The 27,790-nt window shown below is 36.7% G+C and overlaps 1 protein-coding gene across 1 annotated transcript in view; it reads right to left on the bottom strand.

Annotated features, from left to right (window-relative positions):
- Window positions 1-27,790, bottom strand: part of CAPZA1 (capping actin protein of muscle Z-line subunit alpha 1) — a 64,211-nt gene that overhangs the window by 17,831 nt on the left and 18,590 nt on the right. Inside the window, exons 2-3 of the mRNA XM_001372931.5 lie at window positions 15,269-15,332; window positions 13,545-13,596 (exon numbers count right to left, since the gene is read on the bottom strand). Coding sequence (XP_001372968.4) covers window positions 13,545-13,596; window positions 15,269-15,332 — 116 coding nt within the window. The remainder of the gene's footprint in view (window positions 1-13,544; window positions 13,597-15,268; window positions 15,333-27,790) is intronic.

The raw sequence follows: 27,790 nt of genomic DNA, 5'->3' as shown, positions 1-27,790 counted from the left end.
AGTGATGGGATTGTACAGTGGGAAAGAATGGAAATCTTTGTACAGAAATTGCTCTGAAAATTTCTTGTCATTTCATTGTTATTTTTAAATTCAGATGGAAGAGTTTGTTTTGAGATCAGCAAGCAATTAACAAGTAAAACAGAAGAGATAACTTGAATTATAGAAGGAAGAGGCAATTAAGCACTAAGGTATTTCATAGTCAAGGAAAAGTGTTTATTTGGGCATAATACAAAAGTAAAAATACTTAAGAGTGAAGTTTCTTGAATTATGATGGTGAAAGCATGTAGAAGGTGAGAGAAGTGCTGGATCACTATGTGAAAGAAATAAGTTATTAAGGGACTTTGACCATTTGAAAGTTAAGGGCCTTTTAATTAAAGTCCTTTGGGGGAAATGTAATGTGCAAGTTCTAAATAAAAAAGTGTGAAGAGTTAAGGTAGAAAGTAAGTTGTAATCTGCTTTAAAACATGGTTTTGAGGAAAAAAGGTTTGAATGTTTTAAAATGCTAAAAATAAGTCTGATTTAAGGTTAATTCGTGAATGCCTACCTATTTTGTGATTTATTTGAGTTTTATGAACTGTCTTGTTTCCCTACTACAAAAAGGGAAACTTTTTGAGGGTAAAAGAGGGGTAAAGTCCAAAATCTCCTAAGAATTCCTAGACAGATGGATTGTGATACCATGGGGTACTCAGTTGAGTCCATTACTGAAGGATGAGACTTGGTAAGGAATGGAACAATATGGGGGGGGGTGGGGGGGGGGAGAGGAAGGAAGAAAAGAAAGAAAGATAGGTAACTACGGTGTGGAAAACTAAAGGAAAAATAACTCTGGATATATTTATCTGTTAAGTCTTTGATCTGTGTAAAGCAAGTTCACTAGTCCTGTGAAAAAAGCTTGTTTGAGTTATGGAATTTCTAAAAAATGCAATTAGATTACTGAGAATGTACAAATTTGTTTATAAAACAGGACTGATTTCTAATAATTGGTCTTTAAGTTGGGATGAGTAATAATTTAAGAAGAAAAGAAAAAAAGTTATGGAATGAAATCTCTTCTATGTATGTGAATCCTAGAACATTTTCAGTTCTAAATTATGAGTAGTGAGATTTGCCATTTGAGGGAAAAGCTTTTGGGAATGCAACTAATATTATACTGAGTTTTGAATTCAGGTATTGTTATCTGATGGGTCATTGATAAATCAATTCAAGACAAAAATCAAAGAGTTGCTCAGAAGGAATGTGATTCTGAACTGTCACAGGTAGAGATCTTTATCTGGCAGAGGTCAAGGGGACAATTCTCTGCCCATCTTAGGGTAGGATCTCTTTGTGACTCAGTATCCCCATTTCTACCATTTTTTTAATAGGAACGTTTCCCACCTAATTATTCTTGAGTCTGGCTGTGAATTGGGATTATTACTTTATGACCGACTGATAATTCTGACTCTTACCTGAAGTCAAGCAGTTAATTACTCCATATCTTTGAGGCTTATGCCTAAAAGGACCATTGTTGTTATAATTCTGTCCCTGCTTTCCCCCTATAACATTTTTATAATTGGAGTGAATGACTAGTGGAAGAGAGGAGCATAATGCAAAATTATAAGATTTGACTGTTTTCAATCTAATGTGCAGACATTCACAAACAACAAAGTGAACTGATAACTGAACTATCTGTTAACATTAATCATGTAAAGATCCATGAAATCTGAATGTGGTTAACAACCAAATATGTTTTACTATAGGCAACTCAATAGATATACACTTTTCTGTATAAAATTGGGAACTAATTACTTAAGTATATCTACGCCCCACCCCCAATTTTTGTTTTAAATTAGAGTACTTCATTTTGTGGAATTACTGAACCTGGGAGTGGAGAAATTTATTTGCAAAAAAGTGTTGATACTTATGTATTCATTAATATGTAGAATTAGGTCCCCGATAAAGAAAAAGGGAATTAAATGAAAAATTTTGAGAAAGCAACAAGTTAAATAATCCTGCATGTTAAATGTAAATGATTCTAATGGGATATGTAAAAACCTAAAGTTTCTGAATTTTAAGTGCATGGTGAGTTCCTGGTAGTTTAATGATATTTGAAAAGTTGTACTTATCTCTATTGAGATTTGCTTTATAAAAGATTTTAGCAGGACCATCTAAAGAATCTACACAAGCAATATGGAACCAAGAAGCAAATCTATTAAGGAGACCTATCCCTGACTGTCAGAGAAAAGGTTTTTGGAGTCCAAATAACTATGTGAGACATCTCAGATGGAATTTGTTGACATTGGGGATGGGCTACTAAATTGCAAAGAAGCCTAATGTTAGCTAATGATGTTGACTACTACTGTATTACTGTATCTGTATACTAATTTCTTCTGTTTACAAGCTGAAAGGAAAAAGTGACACTCAAGCCCAAAATCCACCTCAACTGGCCCGATATTTTGCCTTAACTACTCTTCTACCAGAAGTAGAGACAAAAAGAGGGATTGGTGACAAAGGAGTTTCTCTAGCAAGAGCAAGGTTAAGTAAAAAGGGAAGTCAGACATTCATTAATTTGCCTGTCCATCAGAAAGGGTGGAGAAGTAATCCCTAAAGTCCAAGTTGCCTGCAGGTTCTCACACTTCTTGTGAGCAACCTTTATAAATTGGGGAAGTGCCAGAGAAACAGATTGAATGGCAGTTCTGGACCCTTATGGAGCTCCTGTTTACTTTCTATCTGCGCCACCTCTGGATTTCTTTATTGGATTCCTTTATATATCCTCTTCCTGATTTTTGGTCCCTGTCTCCTGAATCTACTATTTTATTTCTTTTTGCTTACATTCTGTTAACTTTCAGATGATGATAGCCATTCGATTATCATCTCTGGCTGCTCTATACTCCCTGGATCAAGTCCCTCAATCCTTTCCCAACCTCAATGAAGGACACTTCTATGCCCCACTTCAGCTTGAAGAAGTTCTAAAAGAAGAGAACTTTGGCCTATATCCCTAGATATAAGGAGGGGAGAATGATGGGACTGTGTGATGGAAAGAATGAGAAATGGTGCTTTAAATAATGTTTTGAAATCCTCTCTAAATGGTGCCTTGAGATCCTAGCTTTTTTTTACTAGTTAGCAGATATTGCCATTTAGAAGTGTAGATTCTAACCCTGTGCTTTCCTCCTGTGTCTTTCTCCTTGCTAATAAGAGTTTGCCTGACATTCCAAGCCTGAAAGGGGGAGGGAACGACAGGGACTATCTGGAAGGTTGACAGATATATGACTTCCTCCCAGCAGATAAGAGCTAGTAAGGCTGAGAGGGGAGGACACCCAAGCAACCTTCAAGGTTGACAAATAGGACATGGGAAGGAATACCACACATGTGCATTGGGGACCTTTGCAATTAAGGGAAGATCTTTATGATTAGAGGAAATCCCCCAAGCCTTGCACATACCCTCTTTCCCTTTTTGTGCCCTAGAAAATTCACGCCATGATGTGTCAGCCCTTAAAGTATACCTCTACCTAAAGATCTTGCCCCTTCTCTAATTTTTGGCCTGGATCACCCAGGGGAAGAATCATCTGAGGAAAGGCAGAGAATTCCCAAGGATGGAGGAGAGAATCCCTAGACACTGTAAGATTAAAATTATATTCAATAACTCCAAGTATTATATTTTATAAGATTTATTAATAATCACTTGAAGTAGAATAAAAGGACAAAAGTAAAAGCCTAAGTAAAGAAAACTTTACCAACCTCATATGCCTGAAAAGAGAAAGGGGCAGAGCCAAACAAAACTTTATCTCTAAAGCGTGAGAACAAAAGTGGGATGCTAGGGATGATTTGGAGTCCTGGGGAGCAGATAGATCCTAATTATACAACACTCAACAAAAATCTAGAAACCTGAATTCCAGCAGCGCAGTGCTCTTTTACCCCCCTCCCTCCAGCAACATTCCCCCCCAGCAAGTTTAGTTTTTCTTCTATCCCTCTAGCCATTCTAAATTTAACTACTACACCCAATAAAACTATAGTGTCTGTCAGAGACAGAAAAGTTAGAGTTTTCATTCTTGGGGCAGACCCATCTTTCATCACTCCCATCTCAACAGAAGCACAGAGAGGTGGATGATAACAGTGAAAAGGGCAAGTTACCACACTAATTAAGCAGAATAAACTACAATCACCAATCAAACGAATACAATTTAAAAGGTATCCTTTGGGGAGAAAGCATGCTGTCTATTTGCTTAGTTGATTTATGGAATTCAATCTGTCCTAATTCTCTTGGCTATCTAGTAACCACTGTAAATGGTGGTAACAAAATCAGATCAATTGATAGAAATAACACTTATGCTCTGAACTGTTTACTGGCAAACACCAGTCCTTTTTCAGAATTCAGTCGTCAAGAATTGCTCTTTTTGTTCCCATTCCTACTCCTACACCCCTCAGAAATTTCTATTTCCTAAAGTCAGTCAGAAGAAACTTAAGGCAATAAATTTTTCCAAGAAGATATTTCTACCTCATCTCTTCTTTAAAAAAGTCTTTATTTTCCCCCCACAGAAACCAATTACTGCCCAAAACATCAAAAATTCCAAACCTTTTAAGTAGGCAAAAAATCAAACAAAAAAGTGATTATTCCATATACATTATTATTTACCAAATGATAAAAGACCCAAAGACCACATCTAGCACCTTCTAGGGTAGGGGTCCCCAAACTTTTTACACAGGGGACCAGTTCACTGCCCCTCAGACCGTTGGAGGGCCGGACTATAAAAAACAAAACAAAACTATGAACAAATCTGTATACCTCTGTCTGGGATAGCAGAGGCTGCAGCGCTGGCTATATAATGGCTTGTCACACCTTGCACAGGCCCATCACCACCACCACTATACTGGGCAGCAGTATGCACATTGCGGAATCCCCTCCCCCAAATCGCCACTCACCATGCTGACTTCTTCCACTGTGCAGCCACATAATCCTTTGTGTGGCATGTTCACCTCTTTCTCCTTCAGTTACTCTCAGAACAAGCCACCAAGCAAAGAATTATGTCATTGGAAGTAGTACTGCATATGAGTGACCCTGTGCTTTGAGGCGCTGTCACATACAGTGATCCTCTCACTGACCACCAATGAAAGAGGTGCCCCTTCTAGAAGTGCGGTGGGGGCCAGATACATGGCCTCAGGGGGCTGCATATGGCCTGTGGGCCATAGTTTGGGGACCCCTGTTCTCGGGTGTCTGTCTCACACCTAAACCTGTTAGTATGGCTTCTAAGCTCAGCAAATTTTAGGGTTTCTACATGAATAATTTAATTTCACTAACCCTAAACAGTAAGCAGAAATGGTCTATAGTATAAAGGAAAAAAAATACAAAAGGGGCCTCAAACACAGCTGCCTTCAAGAATACTTTGTGATAAATTTCATCAAAAAAAGGTGAAAGAGGAATGAACATCAACATTGTTTAAAGCTACAGGAACAGAAATTGATTTTAAAAAATGGTGCTACCCAGGTTATGTTCAAATACTATTTTTGAACATACAGTTTAAATACATCTAAAAATGTGTCTCAACAAGGTATACTTACTATAGGAGCACAGCCTGACAATAAATAGTCTGGCTCCAGCTGAGTTACATGCAACTAAGACTAACATTAAATTTGTACATTACAACCTCAAAAAAAAAATGGATTGAGTCTTATGTTCAAAATTTATTATTTCTCTCTCTTCTCCCCTAAAATTGCCAACAAAATACAAATAACTCCTCAAATGTTAGAGCTTTGCCTGACACAGTGGCTGTACATATATATTGGTTGACTGAATGCAATTCCATACTCATATAGGACCCCACAGAAATTGTTCCACTTGAAACCAAACAACTGCTGACAGGCCATACTAACAAGCCAGATGATATGGGTGGGGGAGAGAAGCACTGATTTCTCATTAATTTAAAAATGTATTTTGTTTGATTGACCCTCATAGCTTATTCTGGTTAATTACTGTGGCACTTTGCCCTTTTCACTGTTACCATCCACCCCTCTGCCTTCTCCTTTGTTGTATTCTTACTTAGCCCAGTTCTACAAGCCCAAAAACACTAGGTCTCTGCATGTTGCAAGAACTATGGGGTTTTGGGAAGATTCTTGGCTTAATAAGCCAGAACCACTGACCAAGTTTTTAAAACAACAACTGTTTTCCATGTTATTAGTTCACCCCTTCTGTGAAATTATTTAAGATAATTTTGAAATGTTTTTAAAACCATATTTGAAAATTGGATTCTTTCTCATTATCTGTGCCTTATTTTTATTATGTTATTTCTTCTAGATTTTACTAGAATCAATCCCTCTAGTAACTTGAAAAACAGAAGGTAGCACCACATGGACTCTCAAGATCCTTCACTACTCTACCCCTAGAAATGCCTATGATATGCTCTTCCACATTTTGGAAGGAAGTAATATGGCAGAAATTCTATACCATAGCTCTATAGCAACTAAACAGACAGTGTTCTGACAAGTCATATTGCTGTGTCATTTGAAATATGCATTGTCTTTTGAGTCTGTTAGGCTCTGGCACAGGAAACTCATATTCAGGGTGGCCCGAGACTATTGAAGTACCTCATTTCTTTGTTTCCTGTCTCTTGCTTTCTCTGACAGGGTCCCCTGCTTCTGCATCTGGACCCCTATCACTATAAACCCATAGTACACTGCCAATGTGGGCAACTAGCTGACAAGAGCAGCTTGTGGGTGGACAACAGATACCACACTCAGGCTCCAGATCCTAGAATGAGTTGTATCAAAGCCTGAGCTGCAGCTGACTGGTACTAGCAACACTAGTCGTCACCTCCAAAACACAGCTGATCCTATTTTGGCATTATCCACATTTCATTGGCCAAGAGGCTCCATAAGGCAGCTAATCTTACCAGCTGCTGGGCTGGCTTCCAGGGTCCCACTATAGAAAACAGCATGACGAGTTGGTCCTTCTCTCTTAGCAGGACCTATAAAAGCTTGGTATACCAAAGGGAAAGGCCTTTCTGTAACACCTAAACATAGGTTGCATTCTCATACCATACCTGATCAATACCATTGTGAGAAGCCATCAAGTCCTGCTGTCTGACATGGTCACACATGAGTTCCAGAGTTGCAAAGTGACTTTCTGGAAAAATGGGGTCCCCATTGATCCCCCTCTGTGACCTCTCTCTTTACATTTACTCCCATTACAAGCCAGGCAAGCCAAGAACATCAATCACCTTCAAGACACACTCCATTGAATTCTGTATATGGATAGAAACCAGGCAACATTGCCAGGTGCACAACACAAGAAAAACAGAACTTATAAATTGAGGAAAACCCCAAATCTGGTTTGTCATTAAATTACCTCCTAACCAGGTACCTAGCTATGAAATGTTTTGTTACCCATCTCCTATATAATTGTGATTGATTGTGAAAGCTGAACAAAAGTAACAACGATTCTCCTAGGTCAGAAGAACTAACCTCTAGATTACTCTGTCTATGTCATTCATCTACAGCAACAATGTTTCATTGACTATCTCCTTAGGCTACACATCTGTTGTTAAGTACTATAGAAACATAATGTACAAAACTGATTGTGTGCCAAAGAAGTATGTAATCACCAGCCTATATAATAAACGAACCTCCATGCTATGGTAGAACACTGTGCGATGCCTATGCATGTGGGACTGAGCTCATTGTGCTTCTCATCTTCATTACTCCACTGGATTGTCACATCTAGACGGAGCAAGCCTGGGTCCTCAGACTGCTGGACAGCTTTCAAAGTACCATCTACTCTACTTGGTAACATCTAGATGGTCCTCAAGTATATGAAGAGAGCAAGTCATTGCTCTCCTGATATCTATTTTGGGTACTATGCTGAGATATCTACCACCATCTGGGCAAACCAGACATATTTACTTGATCCTGTCAGCAGCATCTCCCCTCCCTTTCATGTCACCTACTACACTATAGTCAAATCCTGGCACTATTGGCTTCTTTCTGAAGGAACCCCATTCTGCCCCCACCTGTGTCAGGTGTGGATTCCTGGTACTCAGTCAACTTTATCCTAGGCAGTATGATCATGGGAGCTATAGGCACTAGTGCCCTCCGGGGCTGTCAAGACCCTGCACAAAGCCCAATTGGTCAAAGCACAAGGAATGGTTATACAAATGAATCAAATATTTGTTGCTTTATGTCTACTGGTTGAGGACCAACAAATCATGGGGACTATGGTTTTCAAGAATTACATGGCCTTGGACAAGAATTACATAGAAGATCAAGGTAAGAGCCTGCAAAATGATAAACTCCTTGTGCTCCATGTGGAGTGATTAGACCTGGGAAGTACTAGCCCCAAATATGGAGCTCTGGGAGGAACAACTGCTAGGGATAGGTCACAATTACAGAGGAAACTAAAATCCTAAGTTTCTCTGGAGTCATCAGTCAACCATTCTCATGGAACTGGGGAGCACCATGTGGAATCTTCTTAATCCTGGTTACCGTAGTTGTGGTCCTAGGTAGTAATCTATGTACTATGGAAATGGCTTCACTGCCAAATTTGGAAGCAAACCAGTGACCAAGTAGCTGTCTTGTGTCGTACCTTCAGGACCAAAGAGTGAATTAAGGAAACGTACAGGAATAACAGATAGTTGAGGTATTTATTACAGACCTTGAGCCTGTTCTGTCTTGAAGGTCTTAAGTGAGGTTGTTATAAAAGCTAACCTTTTCTTGGGATGTGGCAAACTACTTCTTTCAAATCAAACCCCCACCCCACTAATACTGAGTGGACACTATAGCCAATGGATAGCTTGTGATATGAAAATTTCAGAATGCCTAGACCTCTAACTCTGTTAAGTAACTACATGTCCCTGGTGTATACCTATAGGAATTTCTGAAACTGCAATCTCTGCATGTCAAACAAGATTAGCATATATATATGTACCCTTTTTTCAGTTCTTCCTATATTGCAAAAAGGAATAATTCTTGACATGGGTTGTACCTTCCTGAGAGAGACTCAGCTATCTTTAGCCTTACTGCAAACAAAGCATATTCTTGCAGGTGGCTTGGCTCCCTGCAGCCAGAATGGGTATACGATCCATGAGAGAGATCATTCCCCCAAAGAGACAGATGGCTTAGCATCACCCATGACAGTAACCTCTCTCCCTGTGAATATGATCATGTAACTTTGACTATTTTTGTCTTTGTAGTTTAGTTCCTTGAGGTTGCCAGCTATACCCTAGGCTTCAACCTCAAGATTCCTACCTCTTCCCCTGATCCCACTGCCAATAAAACGCTTGCTGAAGCATCAAGCATCAATCTAGCAAGTTTCATTTCAGGGAAATCTTGAACCCCTTTGGACTTTCCCCAAAATACTCCTCAGGCTTCAAGAGGCTCATGTAGAAAGGATGACTCTCAAGATGTGGCTTAGACAATCATAACAGCCAGACATAACCTTTTTTATCAAGTCTGTGAGATAGGTGCTATTATTGGTCCCAGTTTGAAGATGAAATGAGTAAATGTCTGAGGCAGGATTTAAACCCAGGTCTTCCTGACTTCCAGGTCCAGCACTGCCTAAGTAGAGCTCCCAATATATAGAGACCAGCTGGGCTCTAGCTAAAGATAATCCAGGAGTTTTAAGCCTTAAAACAACAAAAGACATCTCCATATAAAATGTCTTGGCTAAGATCTAGGGCTCAATTGTTCATAGTGATTAACTAACATGTCTAGTTGTGGTGGGGAGATAGATCAAACTAGGTCTGTAGTTACTGTGGGCAGTTTTTTGACCATTGTTGTTGTTGTTTCCAACTCCATTTAAGGTTTCCTGGGCAAAGATACTAGAGTGGTTTGTGATTTCCTTCTTTAGTTCATTTGACAGATAAAGAAACTGAGGTAAATGGTTAAGCTATTTGCCCAGAGTCACAAAACTAATGATGGTCTGAGTCTGGACTTGAATTTAAGTCTTCCTCACACTAGCTACTGAGCCACCTAGTTGTCCTCTCTTGTTGAATTAAAGTTGATAGTGCAGTTCTGTGGCCAAAGTCATATTAACTTGTTGCCTACTGTGGAGTTTGGTCCTAGAATTAGGGAAGGAGAGGCAAGGGGCTAAAGTAGCTATCATGATATCTCCCTGAAACTTCCTCCACCATTTCCTTTTTCTGTGTGTAACCTTGCAAACAGTCTGGAGAAATTCAGGGCTGGAGTCAGAGAAATCTGGTTCTATGTATAGGCCAGTGTAATTGGGAGGAAAAAATATAGTTTTTGAAAACTTAGAAAAAGCAAACCAGTATAGGTTCACTAAAAATAAGTCATGCCAAATTAATTTCCTTCTCCATTTTAACTGGATTAACAAACTGATAGATCAAGGAAATGAAACAAGTTGTATTTTGATTTCAGCGAGGCATCTAACAACACACAAACTTATTTATAGATAAAATGGAGATGTTTGCATTAGATGATAGAATGACTGGAAAGATTTACAACTATTTAAATGGCTTTTCAAAAGAAGCGGATACTAATATTCAAAATACTAATATTCAAAATAACCTGGAAGATTGTAATCTCTAGAGGCATATCAAATGACTTGGAAAAAATAAAAGGTATAATCAATTCAGCTTAGTTCAAATCACATCAAATACCTAATAAACTTAAGCACTGTGTGAAGTATTAGAAATAAAAAAATTAAAAAGGACAGTTTATGCCCCTTAGGAGACTGTATTACTTTGTAGGGATGCTACATGTTCACAGACAAACAGTGTAAAAAGGGCAATCTCCCCAACACTTTCCACAGGGGGTACCGGGGTAGATTTTATTGATGAAGTTGAGTTGAATGCTGAAGAGAAGGATTTTGAAAGACAGAGATGAAGAGGGAGTACATAACAGATTTGTTTGTGAATTTATGGAATGCTCTCCACTGAGTAGTAAACTTCTATTTTCTCTGTATGAGAGAGTTGCCTGATAACATTCTCCTGCAAAGAGTTTGAGGGGTCTATCAGAAATAGGAACTATTACAACCACTGAAGAGTTGGGATTTCAGATTTTTATTGGAGCAGGTTACCAGCCACTGAGGAATTTTAATGCAATTTTTAAACTTCATTCAGTAAATGAACTTTAGATCTATAATGTAAACATATAATCTTTTGGGTAGCATGAAGTTGGGAAGGAAATAAGAAGCTTAATGAATGGAGCATTTTGATATAAAACAAGTTATTAAGTGACAAATATCTATGAAGTAGCTACAATAGGGAAGATACAGTGCGAGGATCAGGGGATTCAAAAAAGGAAAACAAAACGATCCTTATTCTCAAGAAGCTCATATATGTTAATCTTTGTACTTTCAACACTCTCAAAAGAGAACCCGGAAGTGGGAGAATCTAAAAGTTGGGCTAAGCCTTTGTGAGTGGGTGAAAGGAACTGGAGCAGCTTTGAGCACCACCTGGTGATGCAGGGAGAAACTGCACTTTTAGCAGTCAGGGAGGATCATAGTCCTACACTTTAACATAGGATGGAAAGGAAGAACAAGAAGGCTAGTTTGGCTAGAATGTAGAGGGTGGAAAGAAAAGTAACATGAAAAATAAAACTGGAAAGTAAACTGAAACCATACAATGGAGTGCCTCAAGTAGGAGCACTAAGGAGTCACTGAGGACTTTTCAATACTGGAATGGCATGATCAGAGTTGTCCCTTAGGAAAATTATTTTGGCAGTTCTGTGAAAGATGGGTTGGAGAGAGAGACTGAAGGTAGAGAGAGAAATTATGAAATTATTTTAGTTCAGGTAGGAGGTAAGGAGAATATGATGTTAGAGGTGTTATAGAGACAACAGGATTTCACAATGAACTAATTGGATATAAAGGAAAGAAAAGAGTTTTCTGAGCTTATCAAATGTACAAAAGACACAAAGCTGAAAGGGACAACAATGAATTACTGAATCAAGATTTTAAAGGATTTCTAATGAGTAGGAAGAGAATAAAATTCAATAGGAAAAATGTAAAATTTTTACTTGGGCCCTAAAATTTACTTTGTATAGGACCAATTATAAGAGCAGATATTTGAAAAACACCCTGTGAGCTAAGAAGCAGTTATTGTGACACTGTAGACAGAGCTGGGCTCAAGAGTTGGCAAGAAACAGATTCAGCACTTGTCTCTTAAAACACATAGCTGCCAAAATAGCTGTATATCAAGGCTATTCTACTAGAAAGTTTCCAGAACAGAAGTAATACTTTTGCTGTACTCGGTACTAACTAGACCACATCTGCAACATATACAATTCTAGTAGATACTTAAGAAGTAGGAGTGAAAATAGGGAGCCCAACCAGAAGAATACTATAAGGATGGTAAAGAATCTCTAAGAATGTTTCAGGAGGAAAGGTCAAACAAAGTAAAATTTTAGCCTGGTAAAGAGATCACAAAGAGGACAGAGAACATAATAGATGTTTTCAAATACTAAAAAATTATTTTGTGACATATCTCTATGACTGAAGATAACTTTACATGGCAACAGTTCTCAGATTAAAAAACACATGTAAGGTAATGTTACTACTAATTAAAGTTAAAGCACATTATAATTTTATTCTCTAGTTTGTATATAATGTAATAGCAAAAGCTTTTTTATTTGAAATAAGGATCGACAAATTTCAATAAATGAAGATGAAGGTTGGGGGTGGATTATTCCATTAACAGGGATGTTGTAAAAGATTTTTTGCACTGTGTGAAAGGTTCTCTAAGGCTTATTTCAACTCTGCAATTTTATGAAATCAAACTTAGGTGCTAAAGTTTGAGGTCATTGTGTTCTGTGCCTGAGTTGTAGTGTGTCTTGATGATGATATCTTTAGTGACTCTTTGCAAGGTCTTTATAAACTCTTAAGTAAATGAACAATTTTTAACAGGAATTGCTGAAGGACAATTATCTAAAATGTTTTTGATAGTCTATGTCTGTGCTGGTAAACCTATGGCACTTGTGCTGGAGCATACCAGAGGGGGCTGCTCCCCTCCCCCTCTCCATGTGAACCTGAGACCATTTATCCCATCACCAGTTCCTCTGCACAAAAGAAGCACTTCCTTCCTCCTCTGTCTGGGGTAAGGGGGTGGCTCACACTTGGAGTGAGGGTTACGGTTTGGGTCTCTAAAAGGTTTGCCATCACTTGGTCTATGTGTTACAAGTACACTAAAAGTTCTAGATTTAGTAGTCAGGAACTTTGGGGGAGGTTCTTTAGGAAACTTTAAAATTCTTCTAGATTGAGGAGTAACATCCAATTTTTTCTAAACTAGTAATATAATAAAAAATTTACACTTAAACTAAATATAGTACACAATAATTCACCAGATGGAAATTAACTACTCTCTCTTTAGCCCTGTGCTTGGCCCATAGTAAGTACTTAGTAAATATTTATTATTTACTAATGTAAATGAGAAAAAAAGGGTGGTGCTTATTAAGTTTTTAGTAAATATTCTCACCCTCACCACCCTCCCCATACTGTTTAGTGGCAGACAGATGCTGAAAATCTGCTTTATTTTGTGTAATTTTAGTTTCCCAGAGATCTAGTTCTCTACAAATAATGTATTTAACATTAAGGTGATAGACTAAGGTAGGTTTTGAAAAGTACTTACTGAGCTGCCCCTTCCCTGAGAAGATTGTCATTGTTAAGCAGTAACCGGACATCTGGGGGGGAAATATTAAAAGGGTTGAGCAAATGACAAATATCCTGAATTTTTAGTGATGTCTAAGTTAGTTTGTTAAGCATAAAAAAGGTTATTTATACAGATATGTGACCAGATATGAACAAATATAAGAAAATTTTAAGCATGGGGATAGGCATAGACACTGGATTTGTAATTTTATGTAGGTAAGCACCTTATTTGTAACTTAACAGTTTTAAAAAGTTGACTAAAGCACTGAGTTTAACTGACTTACGAAGGGTCACACAGCCAGGATGGGTCAGAAGCAAGATTTGAACCACGTCCTTGATCTACTATCCCACACTGTGTTTTAGACTCTGTGCTTATTACTTACATAGAAAGTATTGTGTAAATAAAAACCAGCAAAGGCTTCTCTCAAAGGATTTTACAACCAAAGACATTAATACTAGAATTACTTTGCCAGCATGTTATATTGTTCTTGGTCCTCGCATCTTAGAAGATCATGATACAGTCACCTAGATGAAAAAAACAAGATCTTCTGAAAATACTAGGCATAGATTAATGGCAATAATATTGCTCAATATTTTTCTATGCAGGGGTCAGCAGTCTTTTAAATAGGTGTGCTCCAATTCAGCTTACTTTCCTTTGGGTATGTTGAGGAAGGTATTTGTGGATGATGATCTTGGTTGTTCCTGGACTCTTAAATGAGACAGAGGGACTGATTATAAACCCAGAGGCTTAAAAGTTCTTAAGATGTAGGAATTAAGAATCTAGCATGTCAATAAAAACCAGCACTCATGCCACAGGAAAGCTGATAATCTCTGGACTATTATTTTGGACTCATTTATCTTTATGATATTCTAACAAATTAGGTATAACTGAGCTATCAAAAAGGGGACTAAAGAAAGTTTGTTTCAAAAGATTAAGGATTAAAATGAATTAAAGTCAAAGGCTAAGTAGCATTTTCTAGTTTTGCAATTAGTTATTTTAAATTTACATGTGGAAATGATGAAGAGAACTTGGAGAAATAAATATATACTGTTCCATGCCCCTTTTCCCCTTACTATAATCAGCAAATAGTCATGGATCCTAATTCTGCTTTGATAGACTAAGTTGATTCATTCAGTATTAATGAACTGCTGACATGCTTACTAATTTTTTTACTGGTTACATTTTGGCATTCTAATATTATTCAATCCAGAATACTGAAGGAGCTGTGTTGGACTAAGCACTGGAACTTAATTATAGTCAAAGTGCACAGAAAATGCTGGAATTTATAACAACACAGGCTGGTTTGTTTTATTATTATATTTGGATCTCAAGAAATGATCAGATAATGAATTAGTGCAAAGGCATATGCTTTTGTATTACATAATTTATACTGTTTACAGTTTGGGTCCATATTTTGAGTTTCATGTTTTGAGACCAATTATTTCTTTCTGATCCTTGTTAATATCTGATTTTAGCCCGAGTTCTGGTTCTCATTCAATCACTATTTTAGAGATTAGGGTAGTAGGAAAGATGATATAGAATCCTGGTATATGGGTAGTAAGGGTTATAAAATATTTTGACTTAGAGGATTTAAAGTTAATGACTTGTAATGATAAAGAGAAACATACAAAGTCAAGTCATTACATTCTTCTCTAATTAAGCAATCATTAAACAATTTAACCATCTTATGTTTAATTACTCACCATTAAACACTTCATTAAATTCTCCTGGGGGAGCATGAGTGATGAACTTAGCAGCTATCCGTACCTATAGGAAAAGTAGAGAATTAATGATTAGTGATTATTAGTAGTAAGGGTCAAGGTATTAATATACATTTGAATTATGAGTTTGTCTAATCATTCTATCTTTATGAGAAAAGATAAATTTTCATCATAGAATAATAAGCTCAGGAAAATGAACTTCTATTCCTTTTTCTCTTAAGTCTCTAGAACATCATTGGTAAAGGTTTTTAAGTTTGCATGCTCAAACCACAACTTCAAGCTGCCTGTGAGCCCCCTGTTTTTAAGTTTGCATGCCCAAACCACAACTTCAAGCTGCCTGTGAGTCCCCTGCAATATGCCATAGAGTAGAAGGAGGAAGTGCTCATTTTGGACAACTAGACAGAGGGGTGGGGCATGTAAAAAATTTTCCTCCAGCACTGGGAAAACAGGGAACAGAGCATCTCCTCTGTGCTAGCCCCAGCATGCATGCCAATACTTCACCAACACTGCTCTAGAAGAAAATTCCATGTATAACTTTATCTTTTATTTCTTAGGTTTTAAATTTAGAAAATGTCCATAAGTTATTAGTATCCAAATGAATCAGGTACAGTGAAATCCAAGGAATACATTGCCTTCTGCTGTTTGGAAACATTTACTTCAATAATATGCATTTACCATTTTTTTTCCCCAATGAAGTCAAGCTGGGCAAGTATAGAATCCTCCTTTCATGTGGCAGCTTTTCAATTACTTGAAGATAATATATACTCCCTAAGTCTATTTTTCTTAAAGATTGACCTCCCTTTGTTCCTTAACTGATCCACACATGGCATGATCTTTAGTGTTCTCATTCTCCTGCTCATATTCTGCCAACATCATTTTTTTTATTTTTGAAACCCTTACCTTCCACCTTGGAATCAATACTGTGTATTGGCTCCAATGCAGAAGAGTGGTAAGGGCTAGGCAATGGGGGTCAAGTGACTTGCCCAGGGTCACACAGCTGGAATGTGTCTGAGGCCAGATTTGAACCTAGGACCTCCCGTCTCCAGGCCTGGCTCTCAATCCACTGAGCTACCCAGCTGCCCCCTGCCAACATCATTTTTAAAACATGAAACTCCAAGTTTAAGAGACAAGGTCTGACCAAGGCAAGGACTACTATTAGGAGAAAGGGAGTGTGCCTTCCATGCTGGACACAATACTTCTTTTCAGAAGTACATCTGAATGAGAAAGAAGCACTGTTTAAATCTCAACAACTTTCTGGTCTCAAAAACAACTGTAAGTACTGGTTGAACTTCACCAAGTAGGTGTATTGCTTATAAAGTTAAAAACTTTTCCTAATCAGAATGTACACATTTGTTAGGGAGCAAGGTTGGGCATAGTAGCAATGAAGAGTCTTAGGGAAAGGCATGCTAAACATAAACAGAAGACTGTAGAGGACAGAGAAATTTCCCAAACTAGAAGTCCCTGAGTTGATAAAAGTTGAATTCAATAAGCATCCATTCAGTTCTTACTAGGCACCATGCTACAATTGGGGATATAAAGCCAAAAAATAGTGCTTGTCCTCAAAGAACGTATATTCTGTTGGCAGGAAGGATACACAAAAACAAATGAATATAAAATAATTTCAAGAGGGAGAGAGTAGCGATAATTAAGGGGATCAGAGAAGGTTTATTATCAAAAGAGATCACAACAGACTTTAAACTTTGGAGGAAGCTAGGGGTTTTCAAAGGAAGAGATGAGGATCATAGGCTCTTAGTTCTAAATCTGAAAGTCAATTCAAATGCCATTTTGCCCAACCCACACATTTTACAGATGAGGAAACTGAGGTCCAGGAAATTTAATTGAGTTGCTCAAGGTCCCACAAACAGTAAACACCAAATGACAGAATGTTAACTTCTGACTCCTGCAATTGGTTGTTTCCAATCTACTGCACTGTTTTTCTATATTGACTACAACAGTTTAGGGAAGGGATGATATGTTTAGTTAAAGCTAGGAAGAATTTGGTTGGAGCATAAATTGCATGAAGGGGAGTGATAGCACCATTACCTTAGAGCTGCTAGTGCCTTCCCTTCTAAGATTACCTTCTACCTTCTCTGTGTAGTAGATGCTGCCTCCCCCATCAGAATATACATTTCTTGAAGGCAGGTGTTATGTTTGCTTTTTCTTTATATCTCTAGTGCCTGGCACATAGTAAGCCCTCAATAAGTGCTTGTTGATTGATTAATATGAAACAAATCTGGAAAGATACATTGCAGCTAGATTGTAAAGGGCTTTTAAGTACCTGGCTGAGGAGTTTGTTTATTTTAGTAAACTGTCTGATTTAATTGCCACCTTTTCATTAGAGGCTTGAGTTCTCTACCACTGCCTACTCTATATCAATGGGCCCTGACTGGGTATCTTTCATCATGAGGACCAAGAGGAGTTATGAGAATGGTCACTGTTGATGGAAAGCTCATTTTGCTTTCAGTCATACCCTGTTCACTTAGGTATGGCACATTAAATCACATTTCCTCAAAAAGTAAAACATAAAGAGGGCAGTTGGGTAGCTCAGTGGATAGAGAGTCAGGCCTAGAGATGGGAGGTCCTGGGTTCAAATTTGACCTCAGACACTTTCTAGCTGTGTGACTTTGGAAAATTCACTTACCCCCCATTGCCTAGTCCTTGCTACTCTTGCTTTGGAACCAATACATAGTATTGATTCTAAGGCAGAAGATAAGGGTTAAAAAAAAAAGGTAAAACATAATCAAAGTGGCTGAATCATATGGTGTTCTTACTAGTTAGGCAAAGTATTTGGTTTCAACATCAATTAGAACTGCTCTCATGTTCTGAACTTCTACTTAATTCACTTACTGCCCCCTAGAGTTCTTCTCTGGCCATATGAGTTCTTGCCCAATGCTGAGTCACAGAGCCCACCCAGGGTAACTGAGTCTAACTACAACCTACCCTATTCACCTCAGGCACTATTGGCACAATGTTGGCGTTAACACTGGATTGAACACGATCAGAATTGGAATAATGTTTCTATGTAAAACTATTTTAAAGTTCCAAATAGTCAATTTACAAATAAATTGCAGCCCTTTCATAAAAAGGAATTCAATCATTTAGCTTATCCTAGAATCTATCAAACAATTTGTACACTTTCCTTTTCTGCCCCTCATGGTACCTACTGAAGTGGGCAGAACCAAGAGAATGTTGTACACAGTAATGGCAATAATGTATGATAATTGACTGTGAATGAATGAACTATTATCAGCAATGCAAGGATCCAGGGCAACTCTGTCCACTGCCACAGAAGGAACTGATAGTCTGAACAAAGATTGAAGCATGCCATTCTTCACTTTATTTCCTCCATGAGTTTTTCTTTAGTGTAAATTATATGTCTTCTTTCACATGCTGAACATGGAAATATGTATTGTTTGAGAATACATGTACAACCTGTATCATATTACCTGCTGTCTTGGGGAGATGTGGGAAGGATGGAGAACATGATTGCAAATATTAGAAAATGATTATTAAATATTTATTGATGTCTTTTTAAAAATGATAATGATTTATGTGGAAACAGGACCCTAGGCTTGTTGTTATTGTTATGCTTCTAGGAAATTTGACATTACTGTAAAATCTATGGCTAGATCAGTATCACTTAACCTAAAGACCTGAAGAGAAATCTTGCTTCTTTCTAGGTAGAAAAATAAAAGGCTTGTACTACTCACTAATGTAATTTTTGACATCATTTGTTAATATTTTACCTCTTTCTGAACATTCTGGAGAAGGTTATTAAGCCTCAGTCATTCTCCCAAACATCTATGCCCCACTTCTCTCACTACACATTTTTTGATTTTGCATTGTTTGATTTTGCATCTTCTATCCTTTGATTCTCTTTCCACAAGATTATAAAAAGTTTTGCTTTATACCTCTTATGGAGAGATTCGTCCTGTCCTGACCAGACTTGAGATTGATTGAGGTGGGTCTCTCTCATGTACATGTAATCAATAAAGGAAATCTTTTGGCTATTCAGTTAACAGCTATTGGTGAATTAGTTCCTCAACAAATACTTAAAAGGAGCATCATGCTGATAATCACATTTTAGTATTTAAAAAAAATAGTATTTTATCCCCTCCCTCCCAACCACATATAAAAATTCTTAACTTAAAATTTTGGGTTTCAAAATCCTCCCAATCTCCTCCCTGAGAAGGTAAACAATCTGATAAAGAGTGTATACAAGCAACCATTTTCTGATATTTTGAAACTAGGCTAAAAGGTGTGACTTTCATTCTTACAAAGAAGTAGCCTGGGTTAGGGATGGGAGGACACAGTTTGGGACCCAGAAGACTTGATCCCAAGTCCTGCCTCTCTGTCTCCTAGGGTCTATTCATCTGTGTACATGTACACACAGACACATACAAATATATCCAAAGGCCAGAGATAAATCATTTAACTTTTCAGTGCCACAGGCAATTCTATCAGACCACAAATCATAGATGAGTTGTTAATCACGGAATAGTTTTCACACTGGGAATTAGTCAAACTGATGAAATTGCACATCATATAAAGCAGAGAGGCAATAAAAGGTAAAACTAGTTTAAACAAAGTTTTGCAAGATATTCAACTAAGCTAAGCCATCTCAAGGGCATTCAAGGATGGAAATGGAATGAAGTCTACAAATGACAAATGTGATTGGTGAAAATCATTAAAGCAACCATCAAGGAGAGTGGAACCATCACTCATGGTCCTGGATATGTTTAAAGAGGAGGTAGAAATTGCACTGAAGACAACAGAGACAGAATTACAACTAACTTTTCTCCATTAAAGTAGATGGATTAGACCAAGTATATATAAAGAAAATCTGTGGTGGAGGAAACAGTTTGTGAGGATGTCAAGAGACTGATAAGTAAGGCATCTGAATATTTAAACTATGAGAAAAGAGATCTGAACCTCATTTACCCCTTCCCTCCACCAAAAGTAAAAAAAAAGGCAATCAAGAGTAAATTATTAAGTAATATCAGCAATGTTCACTTCTAACCTGGCTGGACTCCTAACTCTGAACTACTTTGCCACCTTTTTTCTAGAAGCTTTCTCATGCAGAAGAGATGGATTCTATCCATAGTTATCCTTAGCTTTTAGCCTACTTAGTTTAGTGAGCTCCTCCCCAGAATCTCCATTTAAGGGAATACCTATACTAGTCATGTTCATTTCTAACCTCCTGACTCTACTTCTTCACTTTCTCTTTTTCATCCTTTAGCTCCATTTTATCTTATTTCTTTAAAATTTAATTAAGAATACTTTTCCATGATTCACATTCTTTCCCTCCTCTCCTCCCTCCCCTGTCCTGTAGCCAAAGAGCAATTCCACTGGGTCTTATATGTATCGTTGATCAAGACCTATTTCCATACTATTAATATTGCACTAGGGTGATTGTTTAGAGTCTATATCCCCAATCATGTCCCCATCTACCTATGTGACCAAGCAGTTGTTTTTCATCTGTGTTTTTACTCCCACAGTTCTTTCTCTAGATGTGGATTACATTGCTGCTAGTAGAGAAATCCATTACATTCAATTGTGCCATAGTGTATCCGTCTCTTTCTCTTTGTACAATGTTCTTCTGGTTCTGCTCCTTTCGCGCTGCATCAATTCCTGGAGGTCTTCCAGTTCTCATGGAATTCCTCCAGTTCATTATTCCTTTGAGCACAATAGTATTCCATCACCAACAGATAAGATACCATAAGGGCAGGCAGTCTTTTAAAGCCCTTTGGGCATAGTTCCAAATTGCCTTCCAGAATGGCTAGATCAATTCATGACTCCACCAGCAACACATTAGTGTCCCAATTTTTCCACATCCACTCCAACATTTATTACTTTCTTTTGCTGTCATATTAGCCAACCTGCTAGTTATGAGGTGGTACCTCAGAACCATTTTGATTTGCATTTTCCTAATTATAAGAGATTTAGGACACTTTTTCATGTGCTTATTGATAATTTTGATTTCTTTATCTGAAAATTGCCTACTCATGTCCCTTGCCCATTTATTAATTGTGGAATGGCTTGATTTTTTGTACAATTGATTTAATTTCTTATATATTTGAGTAATTAGACCTTTGTCAGAAGTTTTTGTTGTAAAGATTTCCCCAATTTATTGCTTCCCTTCTAATTTTGGTTGCATAGGCTTTGTACAAACCCTTTATAATTAAAACTATTCATTTTACATTTTGCTATATTCTCTATCTCTTGCCTGGAAATTCTTTCCTTTCCCACAGATGACAGGTATACTTTTCTATATTCAACTAATTTACTTATAGTTTCCTTCTTTATATTTAAGTCATTTACCCATTTTGAATTTATGTTGGTTATGGGTGTGAGATGTTGATTTAAACCTAATCTTTCTCATACTGTTTTCCAATTTTCCCAGAAGTTTTTATTTTAATCAAATAGTGGGTTTTTGCTCCCAAAGCTGGGATCTTTAGGTTTATTGTACACTATCTTGCTGAGGGCATTTAGCCTAAGTCTATTCCATTGATCCTCCCTTCTGAGTCTTAGCCAGTACCATATTGTTTTGATGACCATTGCTTTATAGTACAGTTTTAAGATCTGGTACTGATAGGCCCCCATCTTTCACATTTTTTCATTATTTCTCTTGGTATTCTTGATCTTTTGTTCCTCCAAATGATTTAGTTCCATTTTATATGATTATATTATTATATGATTTCCCTATTGGAAAGTAAGTTCCTTGAATTCAGGGACTGTCTCTTAGTATTTGTATTTCTAGTGCTTATTAGCACAGTGCCTAGAATGATAGCTGTGCATTTAATGTAATTATTTTAATTAATGCTTTATCTAAATTTTATACCATTTATTGACATATTCATCTATAAATAAAGGCATCATCAATGCAAGGAATATATACACAGGCTTTTCGCAAGTGATAGGCAATAAGGAATCACATCATTTCAAAAATATGTAGGGAATATAAGATCCTTTTAGGATAATTGTTTGTTGATAAGATGGCAGATAAGTAGCAAAACAGCCAAACTCTCTCAACATTTCCCTCATGCAACTTTAAAATAATGACTCAAATCAAATTTTGGAGCAGCAGTCAACAAAATGTCAAGATTAGACATTTCCTCATCTACAAAAATTTAGGAAGTTGGCAGGAGAAATCTGTGACATCAAGGTGTAAACCTGTTCATAATCCAAATTAGTAGCAGCTCTTAATAGCTCTCAGCCCAGAGAAGAGAAGGCAGTTGGAAAACTGATCAGAAAGAGATAAGGAGACTTTTTACTGACAAAACTGGGAATAGTCAGCACTGATTGGCAATTATTCCCGTGCACAGTTCAGTTCCTGAATAAAGAACAGAATAGAGATCAGGAGAGCAATGACCACAAATCTACCCACATCATCCCATCCTGGAAGCACCAAAAGCTTGTGCCTACCCATACCCCAGTTGAGTAGAGTCCAACTTTAACATAAATTCAAGAGATGAATTTATGTTAAATTCTAGTTAAAAGAAACTAGAAAATGAATAAATGACAAAAAAAAGATTTTACAATAAAAATCTGTATAGCAGAGAAGGCCAAGACATAAACTCAGAAGACAATATCGTGAAAACAGCTACAATCAAAGACTCAAAATAAAATTTATAAGAGGTTAATACAGAGTGGAGATGAAACATGGCAAGAGACATGACTGACAGACTGGGAGTCAGAATGTTGGAGAGGGATCTTCTGGGAAGGATATCAGCTTTAAAGCTGTTCACCCAGCAAGGTTCAGAATTGAATCTCCGCCATGTCAACTGATATCCACCCCAGACTCCCAGTCTGTCAATCATATCTCTTGTTATGTTCCATCTCCAAAAAAGTCGGAGGCAGCTGGGTAGCTCAGTGGATTGAGAGCCAGGCCTAGAGAATGGGAGGTCCTAGGTTCAAATCTGGCCTCAAACACTTCCCAGCTGTGTGACCCTGGGCAAGTCACTTGACCCCCATTGCCTAGCCCTTACCACTCTTCTGCCTTCGAACCAATACACAGTATTGATTCCAAGATGGAAGGAAAGGGTTTAAAAAAAATTTAAAAAGTGAAATCACAGCCAATGAAAAAGAAATTAAAGCAATTATTGGGAGTCACTTTGCCCAATGATATATCAGTAAATCTGACAATTTGTGAAACAGATGAATATTTACAAAAACATAAATTCCCCAAATTAACAAAAGAGAAACTACCAACACTGAAAAGGAAACTGAACAAATCATCAAAGAACTCCATTTAAAAAATGTGCCAGGGCTAGTAGATTCTTAAGAGAATTTTACCAAACATTCAAAGAACAATTAACTTCAATACCTCATAAACTATTTGGAAAAAAAGTGGAGGAATTCTTCTTATCACACAAATATAGTATTGATACCTATCACAGGAAGTGCTAAAACAGAAAGAAAACTATAGACCAATCTCCCTAATGAATATTAATGCCAAAATTTAAATAAAACACTAAAAAGGAGATTATAGCATTATATCACAAGTATCATACCATGACCAGGTGGGTTTTATACCAGGTATGCAGGGATGATTCATTATTAGGAAAGTTTTCAGCATAATTGACCAACCAACAAATAACAAAACCAACAGAAACCATATGATTACTTCAATAGATGCAGAAAAAACCTGACAAAATACAACACCCATTTTTTATACAAATATAAGAAACATCTTAATAAAAAGAGCTTTCCTTAAAGTGAATGAAGGGCATCTATCAAAATCCATTAGCAAGCATTATTTGTAATGGGGATAAACTAGAATCCTTCCCAATAAGATGTGGGTGTGAAGCAAGGATGCTGATTATTACCATTAGTATTTAACGTTATGCTAGAACATTAGCTATAGCAATAAAAGCAGAAAAAGAAATTGAAGGAATTAAAATAGGCAATTAAGAAATAAAACTATCATACAGAGAATCCAGAGAATGAACCAAAAAAACTAAGAGAAACAACGAACAACTCTAGCAGTCATATGATACAAAATAAACTCACAAAATTCAATATTTCTATTTACCAATAACAAAGTTCAAGAAGAGTAAGAGATAGGAAAAAAATTCCATTTAAAATAACTGTAGACAATACCAAATACGTTGGAGTATTCTTGCTAAAATGAACAAAACTTCAAAACATTTTTCATACAAATAAAGTCAGACCCAAACACTTGAGAAAATATTAATTGCTCATGGGGTAGACTGAGAGAGAACATAATAAAAATTAGAATACTCCCTAAATTAATTTACCTATTCAGAGTCATACCAAACTATTCAAAAATTATTTTCTAGAACTAGAAAATATAATAACAAAATTCATTTGGAAGAACAAAAGGTCAAGAATATCAAGAGAATTAATGGGGGAAAAAAATGAAAGGAGGCCTAGCCAATCTCTCCCCTTGTCTCTTTAAGAGGCCAAGTATATATAAGAAAGAGTTAAGAGAAAGGGCTCTTTTTCTCCATATCTCGAGGGAGCAGAAAGTTGTCTGTCTTTGTCTCAGCCAGGTGACAGTTGGACAACTTGACAGTTGGGATTAGGAAACCAGATTTATGGAGTGTGTAGGAGATTAATGTTCATTGATTAGCATAGGTAGTTAGTTAGGGAATATATTTCCAGATAGGAACTGTGTAAGTGAGATAGGCCTGTTTTGGCAGGCAAAGACCCTGCCCTTGAAGGCAATTAGAGTTAGGGTTTCTTAGAATTTTTAGTATAGGATTTGGATTTTAGGCATAGTTATAATATATTAGAGTGATAATCTCACCTTCCTTCCTTCTATTTCCTATCCGAACTTCTCCTCAGAATAAACTAAGTGTTTGGTTTTCTCAACCTGCTCTCCTAGCATTTGTCAAACTCCTACTCAGATTTTAACCCTTCACATTATAAATCATTAAAACAATCTGGTACTGGCTAAGAAATACAGTAGTGGATAAACTGAATAGGTTAGGAAATCACACAGTATTACCACAATAACTTAATGTTTAATAAACCCAAAGATCCAAGCTTTTGGAGGAAGAACTCAGTATTTAACAAAAACTTATAGGAATACTGGGAAACAATATGATAGAAAGTAGGTAAATACCAAGATAAAGAAATACTTTATCTAGAAATAAAGGGTGATACCATCAACAAATTAGTAGAACATGAAAAAGTTTATCTATCAGACTTTGGTCATAAACAAGAAATAAAACATTATGAAAAATGAAATAATTATAGATTACATCTAATAAAGTTTTTGTACAAACAAAATCAATACAACAAAGATTAGAAGGAAAATAACAAATTGGGGGGAAATTTTTAAACAAGTATCTCTGACAAAATACCTCATTTCTAAACTATATAGAGGACTAAGCCAAATTTATAAGATTATCTTTCCAAAGTATATGAACAGGCAATTCTCACATGAAGAAATTAAACTATCTACACATGAGGAAATGTTCCAAATCACTGTTGTTTAAAGAAATGCAAGTTAAAACAATTCTGAGATACCAGCTCACCCCTATTAGAGTGGCTAATAAAAAATGAAAATGATAAATGTTGGAGATGATGTGGGAAAATTGTGACATTACTATTGGTACTGTTGGTGCAACTGTGAACTGATACAACCATTCTGGAAAGCAATATGGAATCATGCCCAAAGGGTCTTAACACTATGTGTATCCTTTGCCTCAGCAAAACCACTACTGGGTCTGTATCCCAAAGAGATAAGAGATAGGGGAAAAGGACCTACTTGCACAGTAATTTTAAGCAGTTCTTTTTGTAGTGGCAAAGAATTGGAAGATAAGGGAGTGTCCATCAATTGGGGAATGGCTGAACAAGCTGTGATATATGGTTGTGAAAGAAAACTATTTTGCCATAAGAAATGATAAAAAGGATGAGTTATATGAAAGACATATGGACTAATGCAAACTGAAATAAGCATAACTAGAACACTGTACATAGTAATAGAAATACTGTATGGTGATCAATTGACTAAACTAATAACTGCAAAACAAGGTTCCAAGATAACCCCAAGGGACTCATTATTAAAAAAAAAAAAAACCTCTCAGGAATATTATAGCCAAATTACAGAACTTTCAGGATAAAGAGAAAATACTTTTAGTAGTCAGATATAATTCCAATACTATGGAAACATAGCATCACACACAATTTAGCAATTTCATTGTTAAAGAAGTACAGGGGTTGGAAAATGATAATCTGGAGGACAAAGGAGCTAGGACTATAACCAAGAATAACTTGCCCAGCAAAAATGAACGCAATCAATTCAGGAAGGGAAAAATGGCTATTTAATAAAATAAACGACTTTTAAATACCCTGATGAAAAGACTAGAGTTGAAGAGAAAACTCTGACATAGAATCAGAAGACTCATAAGAAGTCTAAAAAGGTAAACATGAAAGTAATCATAAGGGTCTCAATAAAGTTAAACTGTTTAAATTCCTGTGTGGGAAGACAAATCATATATCTCCTAAGAGCTTTATCATTATTAGGACAGTTAAAAGTAGTTTACACAAACAGAAGACATGAATATGACTTGAGAAGGATCTAAAAAGAAAATGAAGGGGAAGGAAAGATGCATTGGGAGAAGGAAGGGAAAATTTTCTCACATAAAAGGAGCACATAAGAAAGAGCTTTTATAGTGAAGGGGGAAATGGGGATGAAGGGATGTAGCAGGTAATACTTGAACCTCACTATCACCAGAGCTGGTTCAAAAAGGAAAGACCTATATACACTCAACTGTATTATAGAAATGTAATTACTCAAATGGGAAACAGAATGGAAAGAGGATAAGAGAAGGCAGGGAGAGGGAGGTAGGATGAAAAAAAGGAAGACAGATTAAGGAAGATGGTGTATTTAGAAACAAATAATTTTGAGGAGGGACAGGATAAAAAAGAGAGAAGAAAATGGGATTGAGGGGAAAAAGTTTGTAATTATAACTGTGAATGTGAATGGGATGGGCTCACCCCAAAATGGAAGTGGATAACAAAATGTATTAGAATCTAATATGCTCAACTAAACTAAGAAAAGAGGCAGGGTTGGAAATCATGATCTCAGACAAAGCAAAAGCAAAAATAGACCTAATTAAAATTAAAAGGTGGAACTACATTTTGATAAAAGGTACCGCAGATAATGAAGTACTGTCAAAAATTTTTACAAGTTTCTTTGGTAAAGGCCCCATTTCTCAAATATGTACTGAGTATAGAACTTAGTCAATTTTATATAAATAAGAATCATTCTCTTATTCTGTAATTGGTCAAAGGATATAAAAATATGAATATAAAAATACTCTAAATCACTACTGATGAACTATTGGCAAAGTAATAGGTTGGTTTAACCATTCTGGAGAACAATTTGGAACTAGAACTGCCTGAAGGGATATAAAATTGTGCATACTCTTTGACAAAGTAGTAATAACTACTAGGTTTATATCCCAATGACATCAAAGAAAAAGGGTAAGATCCTATAAGTACAAAAATATTTCTAGCAGCTCTTTTTAC

The sequence above is a fragment of the Monodelphis domestica genome, chromosome 2 (assembly GCF_027887165.1).
Source record: "Monodelphis domestica isolate mMonDom1 chromosome 2, mMonDom1.pri, whole genome shotgun sequence".
Classification (NCBI taxonomy): domain Eukaryota; kingdom Metazoa; phylum Chordata; class Mammalia; order Didelphimorphia; family Didelphidae; genus Monodelphis; species Monodelphis domestica.
The sequence above is the reverse complement of the archived record's forward strand: the minus strand, read 5'-3'. Positions and strand labels throughout refer to the sequence as shown.